The 19,145-nt window shown below is 48.7% G+C and overlaps 1 protein-coding gene across 2 annotated transcripts in view; it reads right to left on the reverse strand.

Moving 5' to 3' along the window:
- CSNK2A1 (casein kinase 2 alpha 1) overlaps window positions 1-17,632 on the reverse strand; it is a 22,155-nt gene extending 4,523 nt beyond the window's left edge. Inside the window, exons 1-9 of one of the 2 annotated variants that reach the window (XM_042887387.1) lie at window positions 17,558-17,632; window positions 4,958-5,168; window positions 3,854-3,965; window positions 2,943-3,044; window positions 2,488-2,538; window positions 1,876-1,935; window positions 1,296-1,379; window positions 794-904; window positions 223-324 (exon numbers count right to left, since the gene is read on the reverse strand). In XM_042887387.1, the coding sequence (XP_042743321.1) occupies window positions 223-324; window positions 794-904; window positions 1,296-1,379; window positions 1,876-1,935; window positions 2,488-2,538; window positions 2,943-3,044; window positions 3,854-3,965; window positions 4,958-5,058 (723 nt within the window). In that variant the 5' untranslated portion in view covers window positions 5,059-5,168; window positions 17,558-17,632. Of the gene's footprint in view, window positions 1-222; window positions 325-793; window positions 905-1,295; window positions 1,380-1,875; window positions 1,936-2,487; window positions 2,539-2,942; window positions 3,045-3,853; window positions 3,966-4,957; window positions 6,804-17,557 lie in introns of those variants that run through there. The other variant, XM_042887388.1, reaches the window with a different exon arrangement.
- Between the last annotated feature and the right edge of the window lie 1,513 nt (window positions 17,633-19,145).

A 19,145-nucleotide genomic window follows, 5' to 3' on the forward strand; every position in this document is an offset into this window, starting at 1 on the left:
AAGGGAAGGGAAGGGAAGGGAAGGGAAGGGAAGGGAAGGGAAGGGAAGGGAAGGGAAGGGAAGGGAAGGGAAGGGAAGGGAAGGGAAGGGACATGGCTTCAAACTGAGCACAGAAGCCATTAAGGAAATGTTTAAATTCTTCTCTGGATTCCTTGATAGAAGTGTAAGCAGGAAGTCTTCACTGTGAGAAGGGAACAGAGATCACACATGAGCAGCTCTCACCTGATCATAGTTGTCATGGCCATGGAAAAATGGCTCCTTTCGGAATATCATACTAGCCAACATGCAACCCAAGCTCCACATATCCAGACTGTAATCATACATCTGTACAAAACCAGAAGGACAATTCAATTTCTAGCAGACAGGACTCCCAAAACTCACAGGTTCCCCCTCCCTCCAGAAATGCAAACATGGCCATATTACACCAGGAACAAATATGTTACTGCATCTTTATTATCAGAACACTGTTCAACTCAGGGGGAACAGTTCACACAGCATTAGCTCCTCTCACAAAGACTTCATTTCCATTCCTCACTGCACAACCAGGCATGATTAAGAAAAGAAATAAATCAACATTTGTATTCCAACACCCATGATGAAAGTTCAGCTCTTCAAGTCCCCAGGTGACTCCCTGGTTTCACTTGGTGGCTTTACATCCATTGCTCTCTTCATGTATTTTAGAACAGACCACCTGCAGAGTCAGGTTGCTGAATACCTGAATTTCTGGTTCACTATCTGGAAACGTTCAAGGTTCTCTGCATACACATCAGTGATAAATCCTGGTCATTCTTACCTGATAATCTACAAGGAGTTCAGGTCCTTTGAAATATCTGGAAGCCACTCTGACATTGTACTCCTGGCCAGGGTGATAGAACTCAGCCAAACCCCAATCTATTAGTCTAAGCTAGAAATGGTAGAAAACAATGAAAAACATCAAGGGATGTGCCAGCTCTGCTCCTACTGAGTCGTGCTACGACTGTACCTGAAAGCTTCATTTACAAGCTCTCTCTTCTCAGTTCATTTGAAATTGATCAGAGTATCCGTTCAGATATTCTCCACATGCCAAGACCATCAACCATTCTAACTCAAATCTCTCCTTACCAACCCAACCAGAACACACAACCCATAAAAATCTTAAGTGGTTCACAAGATTTCAAGTTTCTCCATGCCATGGAAGCACAGTCCCCCATATGACCCCCCCCAAAGATGTCTGCAAGTACCTCTATGCAAGGATACCAAAAAGGAACCCCTGTTTTGCCAAGACAAAAGTAGGACCATTCCCTGCCCTGCAGTACCTTTCTGTGCTCATGATCAATCATGACGTTGTGAGGTTTGACATCTCTGTGCATGATTCCCATGCTATGGCAGTAATCTAGAGCCTGCAAGTGACAAAGAAGCAGATGCTGGAGTTGCAAGAACCTTTCAAGCTCAGTCACATTCAGAATTATTTCTGCATACACCAAGGTTACCTAGGCAGCACGACTTCACTGTTCAGTGATACACTCAGAACCAGACTCACAGACCACAGCAAAGACCTCCAGCATCCCCTCCCAAAGTCCCAGCAAAAGAAGTGTCTGGTTTCACCTCCTGTGTTTACTCCCCTAAAAAAAAAGGATTTCTGGAGTTCTCACTCAGTGTATCCAGATAAGGGCTTTGCTATCCTTAATAAGGACTAGCATTTCTTGTGGAAACATGGCTAACCCATCAGTACTGTGCTAATCTGATGCCTATTTTTAAAACCAATTCTTTCATAGTAACCAATTTCTTTCGTTCTTTCCTCCTTTCCCCCATTAGTGACAAGATAACCATTGCTAAAGGATCAGCTCACTACAAAGCTGAGAAACGAATCAAGAAAACAGGAAAACCCCAACTTACCTTCAAAATCTCATACATGTAGAATCGAATATCATAATCTGTTAATGTCTGATATAATTGCTGTGGGAAACAAATACATCCCATCAGAGGTCAACACCAAAGAAAAATACCACAACTGTGCCAATCCAGAATGACCCAATTCCGTCCTCTGCCGATGTGACTCTCCAAACCCCACAGATACTCAGCCTGTTCCTCTCCCATCCAAATCACACACAGCTCACTTCCAGCTGTTCAGAACTCTGCTCTGCTCCTCTCACTAACTCCCAGCACCAGCCCACCGACTGCACGATTTCTTTTGCTGCAGACTGGCTCTCAAACACACTGAGAGGCTCCCAGCTCAAGTAAAGCTGTCCCAGGCATTGATGGTCTACAAGGTTAATGGATGAATTTGCTCTGAAGGTTACAATACCACAGCGATCTGGATCTTCACCTTCTAACTACCAAGGAACTGAATACAAACTTCTATCCAAGTGCATTCATCTTCAAAGACAACTGGTATGCTGGAAGGAAATGATTACATAACCTGCCTTCCCTCTACATATTAGTGTCTTCCCAGAACATTACAAGAGGCTTCTGAATGGAAAACACAGAAGGTCAGAACTCATACTATACCTTAAAGTCTGTGTTGTTTACATGTTCAAAAACCAAAGCAGGGGTCCGAGACTGAAACAGAGAGAAAAGTGTTCAGCCTTGTTGAGATAAACTGTTTCCATCCAAGATAATGCATTAAATCATTTCAACTCCTAAAACTCCTAAAAAAGCCCCTTCTGCCTCAGACACAGTTGTAATTTCCCTCAGACAGAACAGAGCCTGCACTCTGTTCTGCCCCTAGAAGAAATGAACACGTCTCAGTTCACTGCTGCTTCCTTATAGAGCGAGGGGCAGAAGTGACCTGTGGGGGGAAAGGCCTCTAAAAGAAGTTAATCAGATTAAGAGCTGATCTCATTAAGGGATTCACAAGCAGGACTTAAGGGCAGAGGAAAACAAAAACGTCAGATCAGAGCTGAAGTGAAAGACAACCTTTACCCACAAACCCAAAGCACCCTTTACACCCTGTCCATACTCACCACAGGGTCTTTTACTATATCTGCAAGAGTGATTATATTGGGACCGCCTCGCAAGTTTTCTAAGATCTTGATTTCACGCTTGATTTTCTTCTTTTTAACAGGCTGGAGAATAAAACACAGAGCATAAGGCAAAGTGGCCATCAAGTGAGGCAAACAGACACGACAGATGACAAAGGTACCTGACTGCAAGTTAGCAAAATACATCAGCACCTCTGCAAGTTAAGTTCCAACAGCCACACTTGGTTGTTACCTATGAATCATTTCAGTAAGAACTCACATCTCTGAACACATTCCAACAGTCAAAAATCTGTTAGCTGACATGTGCTAGATGTACAGTTAGGAGAAACCCATCAGCTATCCAAAGGCCACACTAAACAAAGGTATTTCACCAGTCAAGACTGTGGAACAATAAGTTTCCAGGAGACCTTAACTCAGCCTGGAAGAATATTACGTCTGCAATGGAACGTGCAAAGCAGAAATTCCAAATCTAAGGTTAGCAGCCTCTGAATTGTATCACTGCCTTGAAAGGACAACAGTCCTGCGAGCTTATAGGCTTCATTCCACATAAAAACATGCTGGGGTTCTGGTAGCTAAAAGAAGTGAGAATTCTCTAGTCAGCTGCTGAAAACTTTTCTAGCTCCGAGTAAAAACACTTTCAGAAGCGTGCTGCACCTCAGGACTTCTTAAAGAGAAAGGTTAATTCCTTACAGGCAGAGATTTAACTTGATAACCAAGCATATGGTTTCTTATTAAGAGCTCGCAATGATAGCCTATTTCACTGAAGGGGACTCTGAAGCCAGACTTCAAGGATTTCAGTCTTAGAACACAAGACACTTCAGACCAACTGCTGCATTTCTGGCCTCCCGATCACTTCAGGACCAATCTCATGTTTTCCCCAAACCCCTGCTCACCTTGAGAATTTTAACAACTACTTTTTCATTATTTGTAATGTTGATGGCTTCAAATACTTCACTGTATTTGCCTCGGCCTAATTTTCGAACTAGCTGGTAGTCATCTTGATTTCTGTGGAGATAAATAGGTAAAGAATTCCAAATAGCTCAGACATTTCCATCAGAATTTACAAGGTGCTCCTTAACTCTAAATCACTGCCACCCCCTTCCAGAGAAGGTGGATAAACAAGCACCTTCAGTCCACTGAAGGCCATGATTACGAACTGAGAGAAGCAGGCAGCTTCTTTGTCCAAGCCCAATTCAACCCACAAGTTGTTTCTTCTGCAGTAGTAATGTGAGCCCATCTGGACTTCAGCAAACTCAAGCTATCTTTTCCAGAGGTCTATGTAGGTTTGGGAGCTATATTTTTCCTAACATAACGCTAGGAAAACATCAGTAGAGCTATCAAGACAAAAAACTTCAGTGCTCGCCCATTCAGTAGCAGACCAGGCACAGGACACCACTTCTGCTCAGCTGAGGACAGGGCTGTCTGGGCCCTGCCCACAAAAGCAGGAGCACAGAGCCACCAAGCTGCATCACTGCCATCTGATTCTTGGACATTTCAGTCATGAGCTCGATTTAGACACTTCCCTCCTTCAGAAAGGAGCATAGATGTCTTTTGTAGTCACTTGCAGAGAGAAGAGCAACAGGTCACAAGGAGACATGTACCTATTTCAGTTTGCTGAGTCTCTGCACTCCTCCATATCAGAACCATTTCTCCAGCCCCACTCCCAGAGCCATTTAGCCTGTTTCAGATAAAAGACTTTCTTCCTTCTGAAAAGAACAAGTTTCCTGACTGCGTGTCAAAAGCTGTTCAAACCAAAATCTTAACGGAGGCACTAAAAACGTTCTTGTGCTGCCAGGGATCTAAAAACTTGAGGAGACGATTTCAGATACACAACAGGCTGCTCTGCCATTTCTGCAGTGCCAAAGAAAAGCTGTGATCCTGACTTGCCATTTACACCACACATCCAAAGAGCACGAAAGCCTAACGCAGCACAGGTGCCAAAGCTCCCCCTGCACCACCCTGCAGACCCCACGAGACCCTGCCTAGCCCACACTTACCCCCACTCAACCACATGTGACTCGTAGTCCCAGTACTCCCGGGGTCTGTGTGTGTTCACATCCGTGTAAACCCTGGCCCTGCTCGGCACGGGTCCCGACATATCAGACAGGTTGGCAGGTGGAAGCGATGAGATGGCTGAAACCAGAGGCTACCCAATCTCCACAGTAGGACAGAGGAGAAAGGCCTCAGACAGGCCTCTGGTTCTTCCAACTAAAGAGAGAGAAAAATAAACCAAAGGTTAAAATCTCAAGATAGTATAAAAATATTGAGGTTAATAATTAAAAGCTGTTGAGAAGAAGTTGGAGTCCAGCCACGGACCTGGGATCATTTGTCAGGACCTGAAAACCATTTGTCTGCTTTTCCTCACACAAGACAGGACCGTCTGGACCCAACAGCAGAACTAACACCCTGAATGCACCTTGCAACTTTCAGTACCAAGTATCTAACTTATGGCTGGAAAGATAACTTTCCACAAGGGAAGAAACGCAGCATGCTCTGTATCAGCAGACGGGCTCCTCCCTTCAGCTCTGCAGCAAAGGCAACGGCCATCGACTGCAACTTTTCTCCACCCCAAGCAAGTTTGTGCCAGTGCAGAAGCAGAACCCTTCACTCCCTGTGTGCTGCATGTCCTGCCCCTCTTGCAGGACACTGAGAAGCCGTGCTGCCAACAGCAGACAGATTTACAAGGTCACCTGTGCAACCTAAGTTAAGCACAGCCCCAAGTTTCGATTTCTAGAAACGCAATCTTCATTTAAAGCAGAATTTCAGGCCTGTTGAGTTTCACCACTGTTACAACTAGCTGCAGTAACTGAGCAGGAAGCTGCTGTTCATCCAGCACATGCTCTGATTTCTGAATATTTACAACAGTAACTCACTCTAAGAACTACACTAACCATGCGGAGCAGCTCTGGTTCCCAGCCTGCCATAAGACCCAGGAGTCACTACTGATTTCTCACCCAGTGACCATACAGGGAAGTTTACTCAAAGCCCTGCAGAGGAATCACAAGTGTGCTTCGTAGCACAAATGAGCTCCTTGGTGCAGAGGCAAAACCTGCTTATGGAGCATACTGCTTTCTCAGGCCTGCTCAAAGGACCCAGCTAACACCAGCAGGACCTCTATCAGCAGGACAATGACCCATCACCTCCAGCCCCAATTCAGAGCGTGCTTCCAGTACTGTCAGTACAACCACACTGCATGGGCTACAAACACCCTGACGTGAGGGATGAAAAGCAGCACCTACAGGTGATCCTACCAATATCACCCAATAGAATTAGAATGCACAAATATTACGGTGGCATAAAAACTTCGAGTCAATAATGACGGTTCCTGTATAAAAACCAGATTGTTGAGACTCTGGACAAAGCTCCTGGTATTTATAAATCCAGGCTATCTATTAACAGCACACTGGTAAAGGCAATAACGCATGCCAAAAACCTCACACAATGTTTTTTTTTTTCTTTTCAATAGGCCAGAAGCAGGCAGAGGAAAGCTCTCCATTCAGCCAAGCATTAAGTGCTATGGTTTTATACCGGACGTATCGTCCTGCCTAAATAAAAGCAGTGCCTTGCACCCCTCAAATCTTTCACCACGAGTGAAAGCTGACATACTTTTACACATTTAAATACAAGAATGTCTTTGTCAGCTTTCAAAATAACTTTGGAGGAAGGAAGCTGTATCAGTCTGAAGGAGCATTGTTCAGCATGCAGCACAAGGCAGCCTGCACGGCTGCGGTCACAGAACGGCCCTCCGTGGGCAATGCTATAACCCAAACGAAGGGGAATTATTTGCTATGCAATCCTATCCCTTCGTGCAACTACTACACTGCAGGAAGAAGCAATAGCACCATTAATCAGAAATTAATAAGACCTAGAAATCTGCTCAGAGCCGTTAGTTTAGGCTACCAGGATGGATCACGCCAGCAGAAAATTCTAGAAGTCAAATCCTGCTTTGCTGAATGCGTCCTGTCCAAGGCTTTGATGTCTGCAGCAGGGAGCCCAGAGGCACAAATCCTCCTCCTGCACTGTTTCCTACAGCTCCACCAGCAGCCGCCTGCTTTGGATGCAGGAATGTCTGCGACATCTCCTCCTGGCACGAGCGCACCAAGCCTTCTCTCACAGCACCATCCGTGGTAACGTGGGTTATTTTTTGACCTGGTGACACACAAACGCTGTGGCAGGCAGCTGCAGGTAGGCAGGGAAGCAGCCATCCTGCCTCCAGGCTGAGAAGGGACACAGCACTGTTCTCAAGTCTGCAATGAAGGAGCGGCTGACTTCTGACAGCAAGGGACAGGGAGCATCCAGGTAATAGCATGAAGCACAACTGGAAAAAAACAACCCACCTGCTCCAGGGCAAAACGTTCATTCCTCTAACAAAATACACCTTTCAATAGATCGGACAGCAATCATCTCAGACCTCAAACCATTTATGTGGCATGACTCAGCTGCTCAGAAAGTCGGTGTGTATTCCAAGGCTGCATTAGCAGAACGTGCAAGTTCACTACAGTGCTCTCAGCACCGTGCAGTTAATTTAATTCCAGAGTTTCATCGTTCTGTTTTTGTTTCTCTTATCTCCTCGTGCTTCCAGCAGGTTTTCCACTCGCTTTTTTTGTCTGCCCAACGCTGCTTGTGTGGGACCTACACATAGAATCAGAGAGTATCTGGAGTTGGAAGGGTCCCACAGGGATCGAGGCCAACTGCAGTCTGCACACAGGCAACCCAGTGTCTGAGATGACTGAGCAATTCTAATTTTTAAGCACAATCCACATCCACACAGAACATGATTGTTCCACACCACCCAGCAAGATCACTTCTTCAGCAGGCAAAAAAAAAATTCAGAAGTCAATCTCATTATCCAAAGATGGATCAATTTGCACAGTAGATATTTCCTTGTCATGTAGCTGCAGCCTAGCACGAGCTCTGTTGTAACAGACTGCTCAGAGGTTTTTAAAGGAAATCAACTGTAGCTTCTAAGAATGGCACACAGTGCCTAATTGTGAAGGTAGGTATTCCTTCTATTGCTTTTTTTTAAGTGGAAAGGAGAGAATCTATACAGATAATTCGGTTTTGAAGCAAACAAAGTTACTTACTTACACAAACTTACCTCACCTGAAAGCTTCTCACTCCCCCTACTCAAACTGCTAAGGAACGTGCATATGTTTTGCATTCACTACACCTGCAGAGGGATAATCTTGCAATGAATCCAAATTCTTTGACAGGGGGACAAAGAGGAATAAATAACAGTCATGTAGTTTTAAGGTAGAAAATACACAGCACAAGTAGCAATTACACCTAACTGAGATGAGTGTCCTGAGCCTATTAGAAAGGTTAAACTCCATTACTGCAGTCAGAATCCAAACAGAACGGGCCATTTATTAATTCCTGCATGTGACAGCATCACAGAATAATTTACTTATTATTTGGACCACCAAAAGCACCCTATGTTGTAGGTAAGGTTGCTGTCACTAGCATCACCAACAACCACCACCCTCACAATGGGAAGAAATAACTTCTGTATCTAATCAGAATTTCTCATCATCTGGAGGCACTCCAGGGCTGTGCTGCAAAGTTCTGTAACCATGTCCCACCTCCTCCATTACTCGTCCTCCCCAGCTGTATTCCCTTCAGAGGCAGCAAAGAATCTGCAACAAAAGCAGACCAAACAGACCAAATCCTCCATCCACAGAACCAAACCCACGGTGTTGTGGCAGTAGAACAGCAGTTCCTATGCTAGAGTGCAAAGCAATGCAGTACCTGCTGCACCTAGGCAGAAGCTCTGCTGTCGTCAGTCCTCTGCTGGCAGACAGGAACCTGCTGCTCAAGTGCCACCAGCTGGCTGACTGTGAGCTGGAGCTAACCTTACACTGAAACATGTGGGGCAATAGGGCAAGCAAAGCAAAAGCATCCAAGGACTGATGAAAACAAAACACACCTCTGAAAAAAAAAAACTGTCATTTCTCTGGTTTAGCTGAAGCACGCAGCTAAGAAACAGAAGCACGAGTCTGTAGGCAATGCAGCAGGTCAGTGAGGAACACAAAGCCCTCAGTTACCCGCCTGGCACTCGCTGTCCAGCTCCCTGCCTTGGCAGTGCAAGGACACAGAGCAGCTATTCTGCCCCAGCTGTGCTGCCCCAGCAATACCCCTTAGGCAGACGATGCACAGTGGCAAACCCAAACAGGCCCAGCAGTGGGTTTTTGCACACAGGCCTGCCCTTAACTATGGTCTGTCAGTGTCAGTAAGCCAGCTATCAGCTCACCCTGCACCACAGGGCTCTGCTTATCCTGCATGCAGAACGGTGAGAACGGGGTCAAACTCCACACTGCTGATAAGTAGTCCATAGGAGTGCCTGAGTCAAAGTCAAGGGATCAGAACAGCTGTGCTGCCTCCATACAGGAACGGCACTGCTGGGTCCACTAATTAAGAGAGACCTCTTCTTCAGAGTTTGACTTTCTCTAACAGCAGCTTGCTGTGCTACCTTTGCTGCCTGAAGTTCAGCAAAACAGTCAAGAGATTCTCAGTGTTTACTTTGAATTTGATTTTTAAAAATGTTTTAATTCTTTAATTTAAATCACTGCGAGAAAACACCCCCTTTTTAAGAAGGAATCTGTGCTGTGTTACTGTAATCCCTATGGCAACCCCTGCCCCCATGGAAGACTTCATTCCTCATGAAGCATCCTCACCTAGAGCACCATGCACAACCACTACAGGGATTTCCTTCGCCAACTTCCCAACTGCACCACTCTGAGCAGGTGGCACCAAAACACAGGTAAGCAATTAAGCAAATCAGCACAAACACACCTACTTGGCCTCTAGTACAATGCTTTTTCTCTTTCCCTTTTTTAAAGTCAGAAACAACCAAGGTACTGGATTTTTTTTTCCCCCTCCTTTTAAAGGCAATGCTTTTAATGCTTTTTAATGGAGTGCCTCTCAAGTACACAGTTACCAGAACCTGAAACCTAGAAATCTGCAGCAGTGTGACGCAGCGCACACAGCGAGCTGGAAGCCAAGAGCTTCCCAGAAGACTGTTGTCCTGGGGAACACCAAGTACTACCAAGGGATGACCTTTGTGGAGAAGGCTTGGAGTATAAATAAGGCACCCACACGCATAAGCATCGCTTGACACTGGCCTGCCTGCAGGCTGCTGCTCCCAGCACAGCTAGCTCTTGTTGTCCCAGCAAGCAGGACACTGCTGGCTGTTTGGTGCCACCCAGGCAGACCAGAGAGAACTCTGTCCCCTCTGTTCAGTATCACAGGTGACTCACTTGAACTTAGGTGGAGTCAGCAGAGTACATCCTATCTAAGGGGCAAGAAGTCCTAAGCTGCCCCAAGCCAAAAGAGCCAAGAACATATTTCTATCGCTTGGCCAATTCCACACCACCTCCTCCTGCCCCCAAGCAGAAAGCTGGATGTCACAGTGGTCACACAGGTCTGCAGGCTTCCCTCTCACTTCTACTTTTCCCATGTAAGCTCATTATAAGCTGCAAGTATGACTAAGTAAAGCTGTCAACAGACTAAAACAGACAACCAGTTCATGATGGGGAAAAAAGCCCTCAACCCGTCGAGAAGGACAGTATTACTGTAAGCAGCCTGGAACCAGAGGTTACACTGCTCCTTTATTCCTGCTCACCAGAGAGACATTACCTTCCAGAGAAAATGGCTCAAACCCAACTTCTGAAATCCTAAGTATAGGAATGTGCTTTGTTAGTGGGAGGAAGCATTCCAATTATTAGACAAAATTGGTTATAATCTTCATAATCTCCTCCACGTAGCCTATCTAGCCCTCGCCTGTGAAGCCTCCCAGGAAGGAGCACTCACTTCTTCAGTGTTTGGAGAGCATCTGGTACTGGGTAGAGGCTGCTGAAATTAAAAGAGCAAGATATGCCTAAATACTATAATACAACCTACTGACAGCCAACATTACTCAAATCTCAATTTAGGAAGAAACAATAGTAACCAACTTGATCAGAAACACATGTTCTATCTCACAACAGAAATCTGATGTATTTTCACAATAGTGGAACTGCAGCAATACAGAATGGAACAGATGACCTCCACAAGTCCCCTGCAGCCTATATTTCTCTGCAATTTTATAGCTGAAATAGAAATGAGCCCGGATCAACAGAACTGACATTTCACATCCTTTCCTGAAACCCATTTACCTACTAAAGGGACAATATCAACTGAGCAGCAGATTTTTAACATCTAAATGAGTTGAAAGAAAGCTTCAGTTTGAAACCAAAAACTTTTCTCTTGATATTTTTTTGGAACAGCAGCCTGCTCTAACAACATGTTTCCAACAAAATCATTTTCCAGATTTCTTTTAAATAGCTGCTTGTGTCCGGCTCTGGAGCAACCATAAATCCAATGCATAAGGACCTCAAGCATTATTTTTTAAAAGAAACAGGAATAGTTGTGATTTAATTCAAAGTAGGACATGACCAGCCATCAGGGGAAAGAGATGACAGGCTAAGAAACATCTTGGAGCAATTCTGCACTAGCAATGTTCTAACATTGAGACCGGCTCTTCCTTTACCCATGTTATTAATTCCTCCTCTGAATTCCCTGCAGCTTCTGCCAGTGAAGAAGTAATCCCTCGTAACGTGGGCCTCAGTTGGACAGAAGTCACAGGACCAGTCACTGGAATGGTTTTACTGCAGCTCCACAGTCCTGGGCACACCTCAGCCCTCCTGCTTTACAAACAGTGCAAGAGCACCCCACACCTGATGGGCCACAGGGTGCTCCAGCAGCTCCGTCACAGTTAGCCTTCATTGTTGTTCAGAGCCATAGCAACAGAACTTTAGAAGAGCTCACACAGAGAATCACCACAGATCATCTACAGGTTTCCAGACTCTCAGCCTAGTTGGACAAGCCTCCTTTGCAAACCTCCTGTGCTGGCAACTGCACATATACCTGGGCCAAACGAGCTGGGATTTCCTCCAGCAGCAGGAGGCTGCCAGTGACTGGAACGTTCCTCACTGCATCTCCTAAGAGATTCCATACAGAACAGCCAGTCAACTTTGCAAGTTCTTCTCTTCCCACCCATCCCATCAGGTCGTAGCCTCTCCTTGCATATCTGAAGAGCTGAGCTAGTTCACGGCACAGAGAGCAAAGGGAAAGCTCTTCCCCACACAAACCCACCCCCTGGAATGAGCTGCAGCACTCAGCAATGCAGCTGAGACCCCCGTGCCCTCATAGCAGAGCACAAAGGGCAGCAGCTCCTCCTGCTATGGTTCCCAACCCCCTCAGACAGGGCAGCTATTGTTACTGCCACCACCTCACATTCATGGCAACAGCTCCAAGTGAAGCCACAAACAGCCAAACCCGTGCCCACAGCAAACCAGAAGGTGGTGACAATCCTCTGCCGCCAGCATCTCTTGGCACTTGGGTGGGCTGAAGAAGAGGAGTTCTCCCTCACATCAGGGACTGCTGAGGCTGTGTGCTACCTGGGGCTGTAACACAGAATATAGGGTTTGTTTTTATTTTGAGCATTTCAAAGCAATTGCTTGCAAGGACTTCAACACAGAGCGAAGCAATTCTTTCTCTTCTAGACACATTGCTGTAAACTGAAGCTCCTGCTGGCGCTTTGGACAATATTTTCCTGTAAGTCAATGACCAAAATTACCACTTCTGAGGTCTTGGCAAAACCGGGGACTTTTCCTGAAAGCTCAGAAAGGGGAATGTTTCAGCATCACCACAGGCTCTTCCCAGCTGACATCAGGTCAACTGGCAGCACGCTCCAGAAGGTTCTTCCTTTGTAATTACCACTAAGTGACACAGTTGTTTTCCACATTAATTAGTATGCAGAGTACTGACAGCGCCACGGCTCAGCTGATTTGACTCCCGCAGTTCACACGTGGCACGAGTCAGCTAGAACTCAACAACTAAATGGAACCTGCTGTCTGTAAAAGTGATTTTTCATCAGTCTGATCAGGTGACTCCTAGAGGCAGGGAAAGTTACCAAAGCCAGAGGCTAAACCTGTTTGTATGGCATGTAACCATTTCTTCAGGAAATCTCTGTCATCAGCTGCTCCCATCAAGCAGGCAGTGCACCATGGGCCATCTCTGCAGTTCAGCTGGCATACAAAGGGCTGGGGATGGGACACTCGAGGCAGCTCCATCTGAAACAGTCCCAGCACTGTTCTGCAGAAATGTGATGCTGTTAGCATGAGACATACCTACAACCACTCCGAAAATCAAAGGGAAACAAAATCACTTCTGAAACTCCAGGAATCGTTCTCTATCATGTGCTGGCTACTCCAACACAGCACAACACGTGCTTTATGCAGCTACAGCCAGACACAGCAGCTCTCCCAGATATGCCAGGTGATGTCAACACACCAACTGAGAAGCACGCCATCGTAATTCTTGTATTTTGCACCAGTGCTTTGGAAATTAACCAGCACCTCATGGACACAGCACTCATCACTGTGTAACCCAGCAGGGATGAGTGCTGAATCTCACTAAGCCAAACCACAGTGCTGGCAGTCGTGGGGCAAGCTTGTCCATCTCCCAGCATTGCTCTTCACCCCTTGGAAAGGCCCAGTAAAGCCACTGGGCAGCATTAAGTCATGGCTTAGGAAGAGGATGAGCTGTTGGGTCTCGTTAGATGCACCCATACATCCTGGAATGCCAGAACTTGTAGCTTTTAATTCGTAACTCAGTTGAAGTTAAGCAAAACCACGTCTTCTTCCTTCTGGAACATCATCAGAGCTGTGGAATCTGCAGAAGGTAAGGCTGAAATTTAACAGCAGGCCGGTAACAGCCAGAGAAATCCACAACAAAACTTGTAAGAAAAGGAGCGGTGCAGCAGCTCTCGCTTTTCTATGCTAGCAATTAATTTGTTGTGCGCATCCACGCTGATCCATTTTCAGAACACTAAAAATAAAGACACAGTGATGGCTCCTGCACACAGGGATGTGTGTGCGCTGCAGAACCGCCTCCTCCCAGGCCAGGAGCCCACAGGAGCAGTTCCCTGCATCGCCCTGGGCACGCAGGAGGACTTCTGGAGGTATTTCAGCACGCACTGAGATCTCCCCCATCCAGTCATTAGATTACAGAGCTGGACGGCCTGCTTCAGAAAGCAAATGGTAATGTTTCTTAAAAATCTGGAAGTGGATCACAATAAAGTCACAGTCTGCACTCACACAGAAATATGTTCTCTGGAAAGTTCAAATTATTGATATTACAACCTTCCAAATACAAGCCTGGGTGAGAGCTGGGTTCTCCAAGAGCTCTGAGGTCTCCTCTCTGCTCTTCAGTCTCCCAAACAGCAGCAAAAAAACACACAGTGAAATCATCTGTTGGAATTAAGCTGCCCAGAACAGCCTGGCCAAAGGAGCAGGTACGAGTCGTGTCAGCATCACTTCTCTGCTCCTCCACTGCTGAGGCCTGACCCACAGGAGATATCCCTGAACTGCTGATCCTACATGAACATCAACAATCCCATTTCTGATTATCCTTTCCTACTGAAAGACAGGTTGGGTGCCTCAATGGCAAATTTAGATGGAGTGTGAGAAACGGGCTGTAAGACACACTGCTTTCATCACCAGAACTAATGCCAGCTCACACAGCTGCAGTCTCCTTTTCAAAGTGGGCTTTCTAGATCTGAAGGAGGACATCTTTGCTCCAATCAGGTTGCACAGATCCCAGGGAAGTCAGCTCTTGGAAGCCCCTGGAAGGAGACATCCAGGCTCAGATGAGTTATCCAAGTAATCTTCCAATCAAAAGCAGGTAACAGCTGCAGTGAAATTAAGTCCCTTCTGATCTTAAAACCTGGACTGTTTATTAAGACCCTTAGAGGACAAGAAAATCCAAGATGGCACCAACCTCACCACAGTTCACAAACCAGATACCTCAATGCATGCAATTCAGAACTGACAAGCCATGGAGGTGACAGCTCTGGTAATCCAGAAATAAAACCCTGCCCCTTCAGAAATGTGACACGAAATTTATCACACCAGCACAATGTCACCCATTTGCCTCTCCTGTCTTCCTTGCCATTATTCCTTAGAGGACATGAGGAAAGGTAGAAAATTAGTTCTGTCAGGAGAAAATGCAGGAAAAAAAACTGGAGTGGAAATGGTAAGGATACTGACATTTCATACAGCTGGGAGAAGTTACCTCCCCATTCCTTTCATCATTTTAGAGACACAGTTTCTTTCTCTACTACTCTATTACCATATTTTGGTGTCTGACCTCCCAATATTCCCACCAGAACTGTTTTAGGCATTGAAAAATGCCTGGAATCTCTTATACTACAGTGATTTTGTCACACCTTTGCAGAACTGTACTTTTTCAGATTCTTCCCCAATAATCCCCACTCACTTTGCTTCACCTTTTCTCAAACAAATGAATACCATTCACTGACACTTCAGAAGACTTAATTCCACTAAGTTTCAAGAAATATTCCTTGATCCAGTTTCCTCCAAATCTGCTACAACCTACTGCCAAGTTTTACCATCCCTCTTCCTAAGAACCATTATTTCCAACAGAACTCACTTCTCCTCAAACCATGAATCCATACTCCCTGCCACAACCAGAACCTGCTCTCCATCAGCCACATGGGACTACCTGCTTTCTCCTCCAGCATCACTCATCACACTCTTCCACCCCACTCTTACCCCCAGCACAGTACATTACCTGCCTATCCAGTAATATCTCCTACATCCTTCCTGCTCTTGGTAACAGCAAAGGAAAGAACAACATTGCCTCCCTCACTCTCGGGTGCAGACCCCAACCCCATTTCAACTCCTCACAGGTGGCACCCCACAAAGCAGGCTCACCCATCCCATCTGCAGGGCGCTGAACTCTGCTGCTGCCCACACCCAGACCAGAAGGCAGTGAGGTTTCACCGACACCAAATAAATGACAGAAATAACACCACCAGGTAACAGAGGAAAGGCAAAACTACAGAAATCTCGCCTAAGCCAGGATGTATGGATCACTGCCTACCACTGGAGACCCAGGGTCTCTAGAGCAGTATCCATATGATAAACCCTCCTCTGCCAAGAGGCACCTGATCTGGAGGACTTCCAGCTAGCTATTCCACCTTTTTCTTGCTCTAAGTATAGACACAGTTCGTGTCTCCACAAAGGATATCTCACTGCTGATGTGCTTCACCCAGGCACAGCACTGTGCTACAAGAACCAGCCCATTACCCTAATTCTAGAGATAATTAGGGAGCCGATCAAGCACTCTTTGCTCCACGCTTTCCTCTGCGTAGTCCTCTGAAACGGAGCCTCCCCTCTCCAAGCAGCTTTGCCCTTTCTCCAACATGACCATACAGGATGAGCGATTTCACTGTTCCTACATACGCTACAGCCAAATCCATGCCACTAGACTCACCTCCAACACCTAAGCTGACTGGCAACACAGCATGAACACCAACTCTCTACAAGACCAAACATTCTGAGCAACTATTACAGTTTTAATGAGAGCCTTCTGAGCAAAAACTGTAACACTACCTGAAGGAAGCATCACTGCTGTCTCCAAGTACCCAGAGAAGCCCTCAAAGCCTCTACAAAGACATGGCACCAGCCATCTTCAGCAGATGCCAAGTTCCAAAGACCACACAACCAACTCCCCAGTGCCAGCACAGCCTCCTCTGGTGCAAAGACACCAGCACAGTGCAAAAGCCTGCCCTGCAACACAGACTCAGGTCCCATAAACACAGCCTGCAAAAGGGACGTGATACCATTTATGAGCCTCAGCATATATCAACCACTGCTGCCAGCAGAAAACATATCAGTGACTTAGTGTTTATAATCCAAACTTTATTGGTTGTACCCAAAGCCCTTAGTATGAAAAAATAACCTAATTATTTATGTGTGCTATTTGCACACATTAGGTTTCATAATCTTATCTGCCCTTTCGTTTACAAAGCATATTTTACCAACAGTCACACAGCCTGTTGCCCCAAGGCGCACCGAACTAAATTACAGCAAGGGCGAGACTGACCACTGCTGCTCCGGGAGGAGGGGAGGCCCTGCGAACCGCCTGCTTAGCAGCCAGGGCGGCCCACAGCCGAGCTCCCGTGCCTGGGGAAGCAGATGGAGGCCTCTCCTCGGCCCCTCGCGTTCCCCCACTCACTTAAGCCGAGGAAAAGAAGGAAAGACGGAGCATTTTAGGTAACGACCACCTAAACCGACGAGAAGACGGGAGGGGGAGGGGGGGATGGGAGGGCCGGTCTCCCACAGAGCCCTGCCCACTCCGCGCGGGAGGCAGAGGGGGGGGGGAAGGGGGGAAGGGGAAGCAAGGACCACGGGCCGGCCACAACCCAAACCGCCCCGGGCCCCGCTTTCCCCGGAGGCACGGAACCTCGCCGGGCAGCGGGGGCCGGCCCTGCCTCGCTCCTCCCGCAGGGCCGTACCCGCTTCCCACCCCCCCCCCCCTCCGCCCTCGCTCCCCTCAGTGGCGCCCAGCCGAGTCCCCCCCCGCGGCCCAGCTCTCCTCAGGGGCGATTCCAGCCCTTCGGCCCACACTACGCCCGGAGCGGGGCGCGTAGCGCGAGGAGCCACGGCGGCTCCTATCCCCCGCCGTCCCATCCTCTCTGCCCGCCGCAGAGCCCCGGGAGAGGCGCCGGAGCTGCCGGGGCCCGCCGGTACCTGCCGCGGCCGCCCGCTCGCCGCCCGCCCGCCGGCCGCACACAGACAATATGGCGGAGGCACAAGGCTCGGCCGCCAGCCGCAGGGACCAGAGCGAGGCGCGCCGGAAGCGGAAACCCCACCACCCGCTGGCGCGCGACGTGCCGCGGGAAGGAGGGGAGGTGGGGAGGCTTTGCGCACGCGCGAAGGCGGGCGGAGCGCCGCAAAGGATTGTGGGGGCTGTAGTTCGCAACCGGGAGGTAGGGAGATTGGGAGGGTTGAGGCCTGTTACGGTACGGCTGGAAGGCGCGGGGAGGCCCGGGGAATCCTCGCTCCGAGCCCGGAACGTCCCGCGAGGTGCGGCGGGGCCTGGCTGCCATCCATGAGCGGCCTCGGTGGGAGGCGGCCCGGAGGAGGGCCGTCCCTCCGCGGGTCTGTGCTCGGGGCCCGCCGCCAGGTGGCAACTGCGGCCCAGCGCGGCCTAGCGCGGCCCGGCCGCCGGGAGCCGAGCGGTTCCGTGCGCTGCGCGGAGCTCTTTGTGTGCACTCCGAGCCCGCGGTGCGACCGTGGCCCCCTCTGCTGTGTGGGAGCCCTGAGCCCCTCCAGGGCCCGCACACCACGGCTCGTCGGCTTTGATTCCCCGTCGTTCAGCCCCGAGCTGCACCGCTCCACCGGGGTTTGGCCAAAGGCCGACATCCAGCACCTCTGCTGCAGGCTGAGACCAGGAGGAGGAGGAAATGCATTGAGACCCATCTCGATCGCATCTACTGCCCACTCTGCCACCGCTCCGCGCCTTCAAGTCCCCCAAGTAGGGCAGGAATGCACCGCCAACAGAGCAGGAGCGCACCCCAGCTCGCGTCGCCCCATTTGGAGACACGTGGCTTCATGCTGATCGCATCCCTGCTGCGGGGGCCGTGCTCTGGCCAAGTGCTGCAGCCCCCTGGGAGCTGGGAGCCATCCCATAGGCGAGAGGGGCTCTCACTGAGCCGTGCCCACGGCCTCCTGTCCTTGGGAAGCCGTATGCTCCTGCCCGCAGCCCACGTGCCTGCACCCCTGCGGCCTCGTGCTGCACTCTGCTCACCCTGCGTGGGAGTCTCACTCACGGGAGGAGCTGCTGGCGGCTGCTTGCCCAAATCCCACAGCCCCCCACCCCAGGTCACTCCCATTAGGTAAAGGAGCAGCTCGTCTTGGCGGGGGTATCTCCCTCTTGTGCTTTCCTTGTATTGTACGGGCCTGGGTCATCGAGGAAATCTTACAGGTCCTTCTGCTGCCGAGTGGTCACTGGGGAAGCCCGGCCCCCTTCCCCCCATTGTCAGCGGCCGGGCTGTATCCTCACTCTGAGCCCCGGCCCCTAAAAATAGCTCTTTGTCAGGCGATTGTTCCGACACCTTCACGGCGGCATTGACGTGGGCTGGAGCAGGACAGAGATGGGGTAGGTGGAGGGGAAGAGCTGGAGGTCCCCCCTGGGACCGCTCTGAGTATTTGCCACTGATAACAGCTCCTGTGGGGGGAAATGGGCTCCAAGCAAGCGGCTCTGTGCCAGAGGCCTCCCTGCATGCTGCTGCCCACCCATCACCTCTCCCCTACCTGTCCCTGCTCCGTGTTCATC

The sequence above is a fragment of the Lagopus leucura genome, unplaced genomic scaffold, assembly GCF_019238085.1.
Source record: "Lagopus leucura isolate 7727_CA_CO unplaced genomic scaffold, USGS_WTPT01 Super-Scaffold_100083, whole genome shotgun sequence".
NCBI classification, from domain to species: domain Eukaryota; kingdom Metazoa; phylum Chordata; class Aves; order Galliformes; family Phasianidae; genus Lagopus; species Lagopus leucura.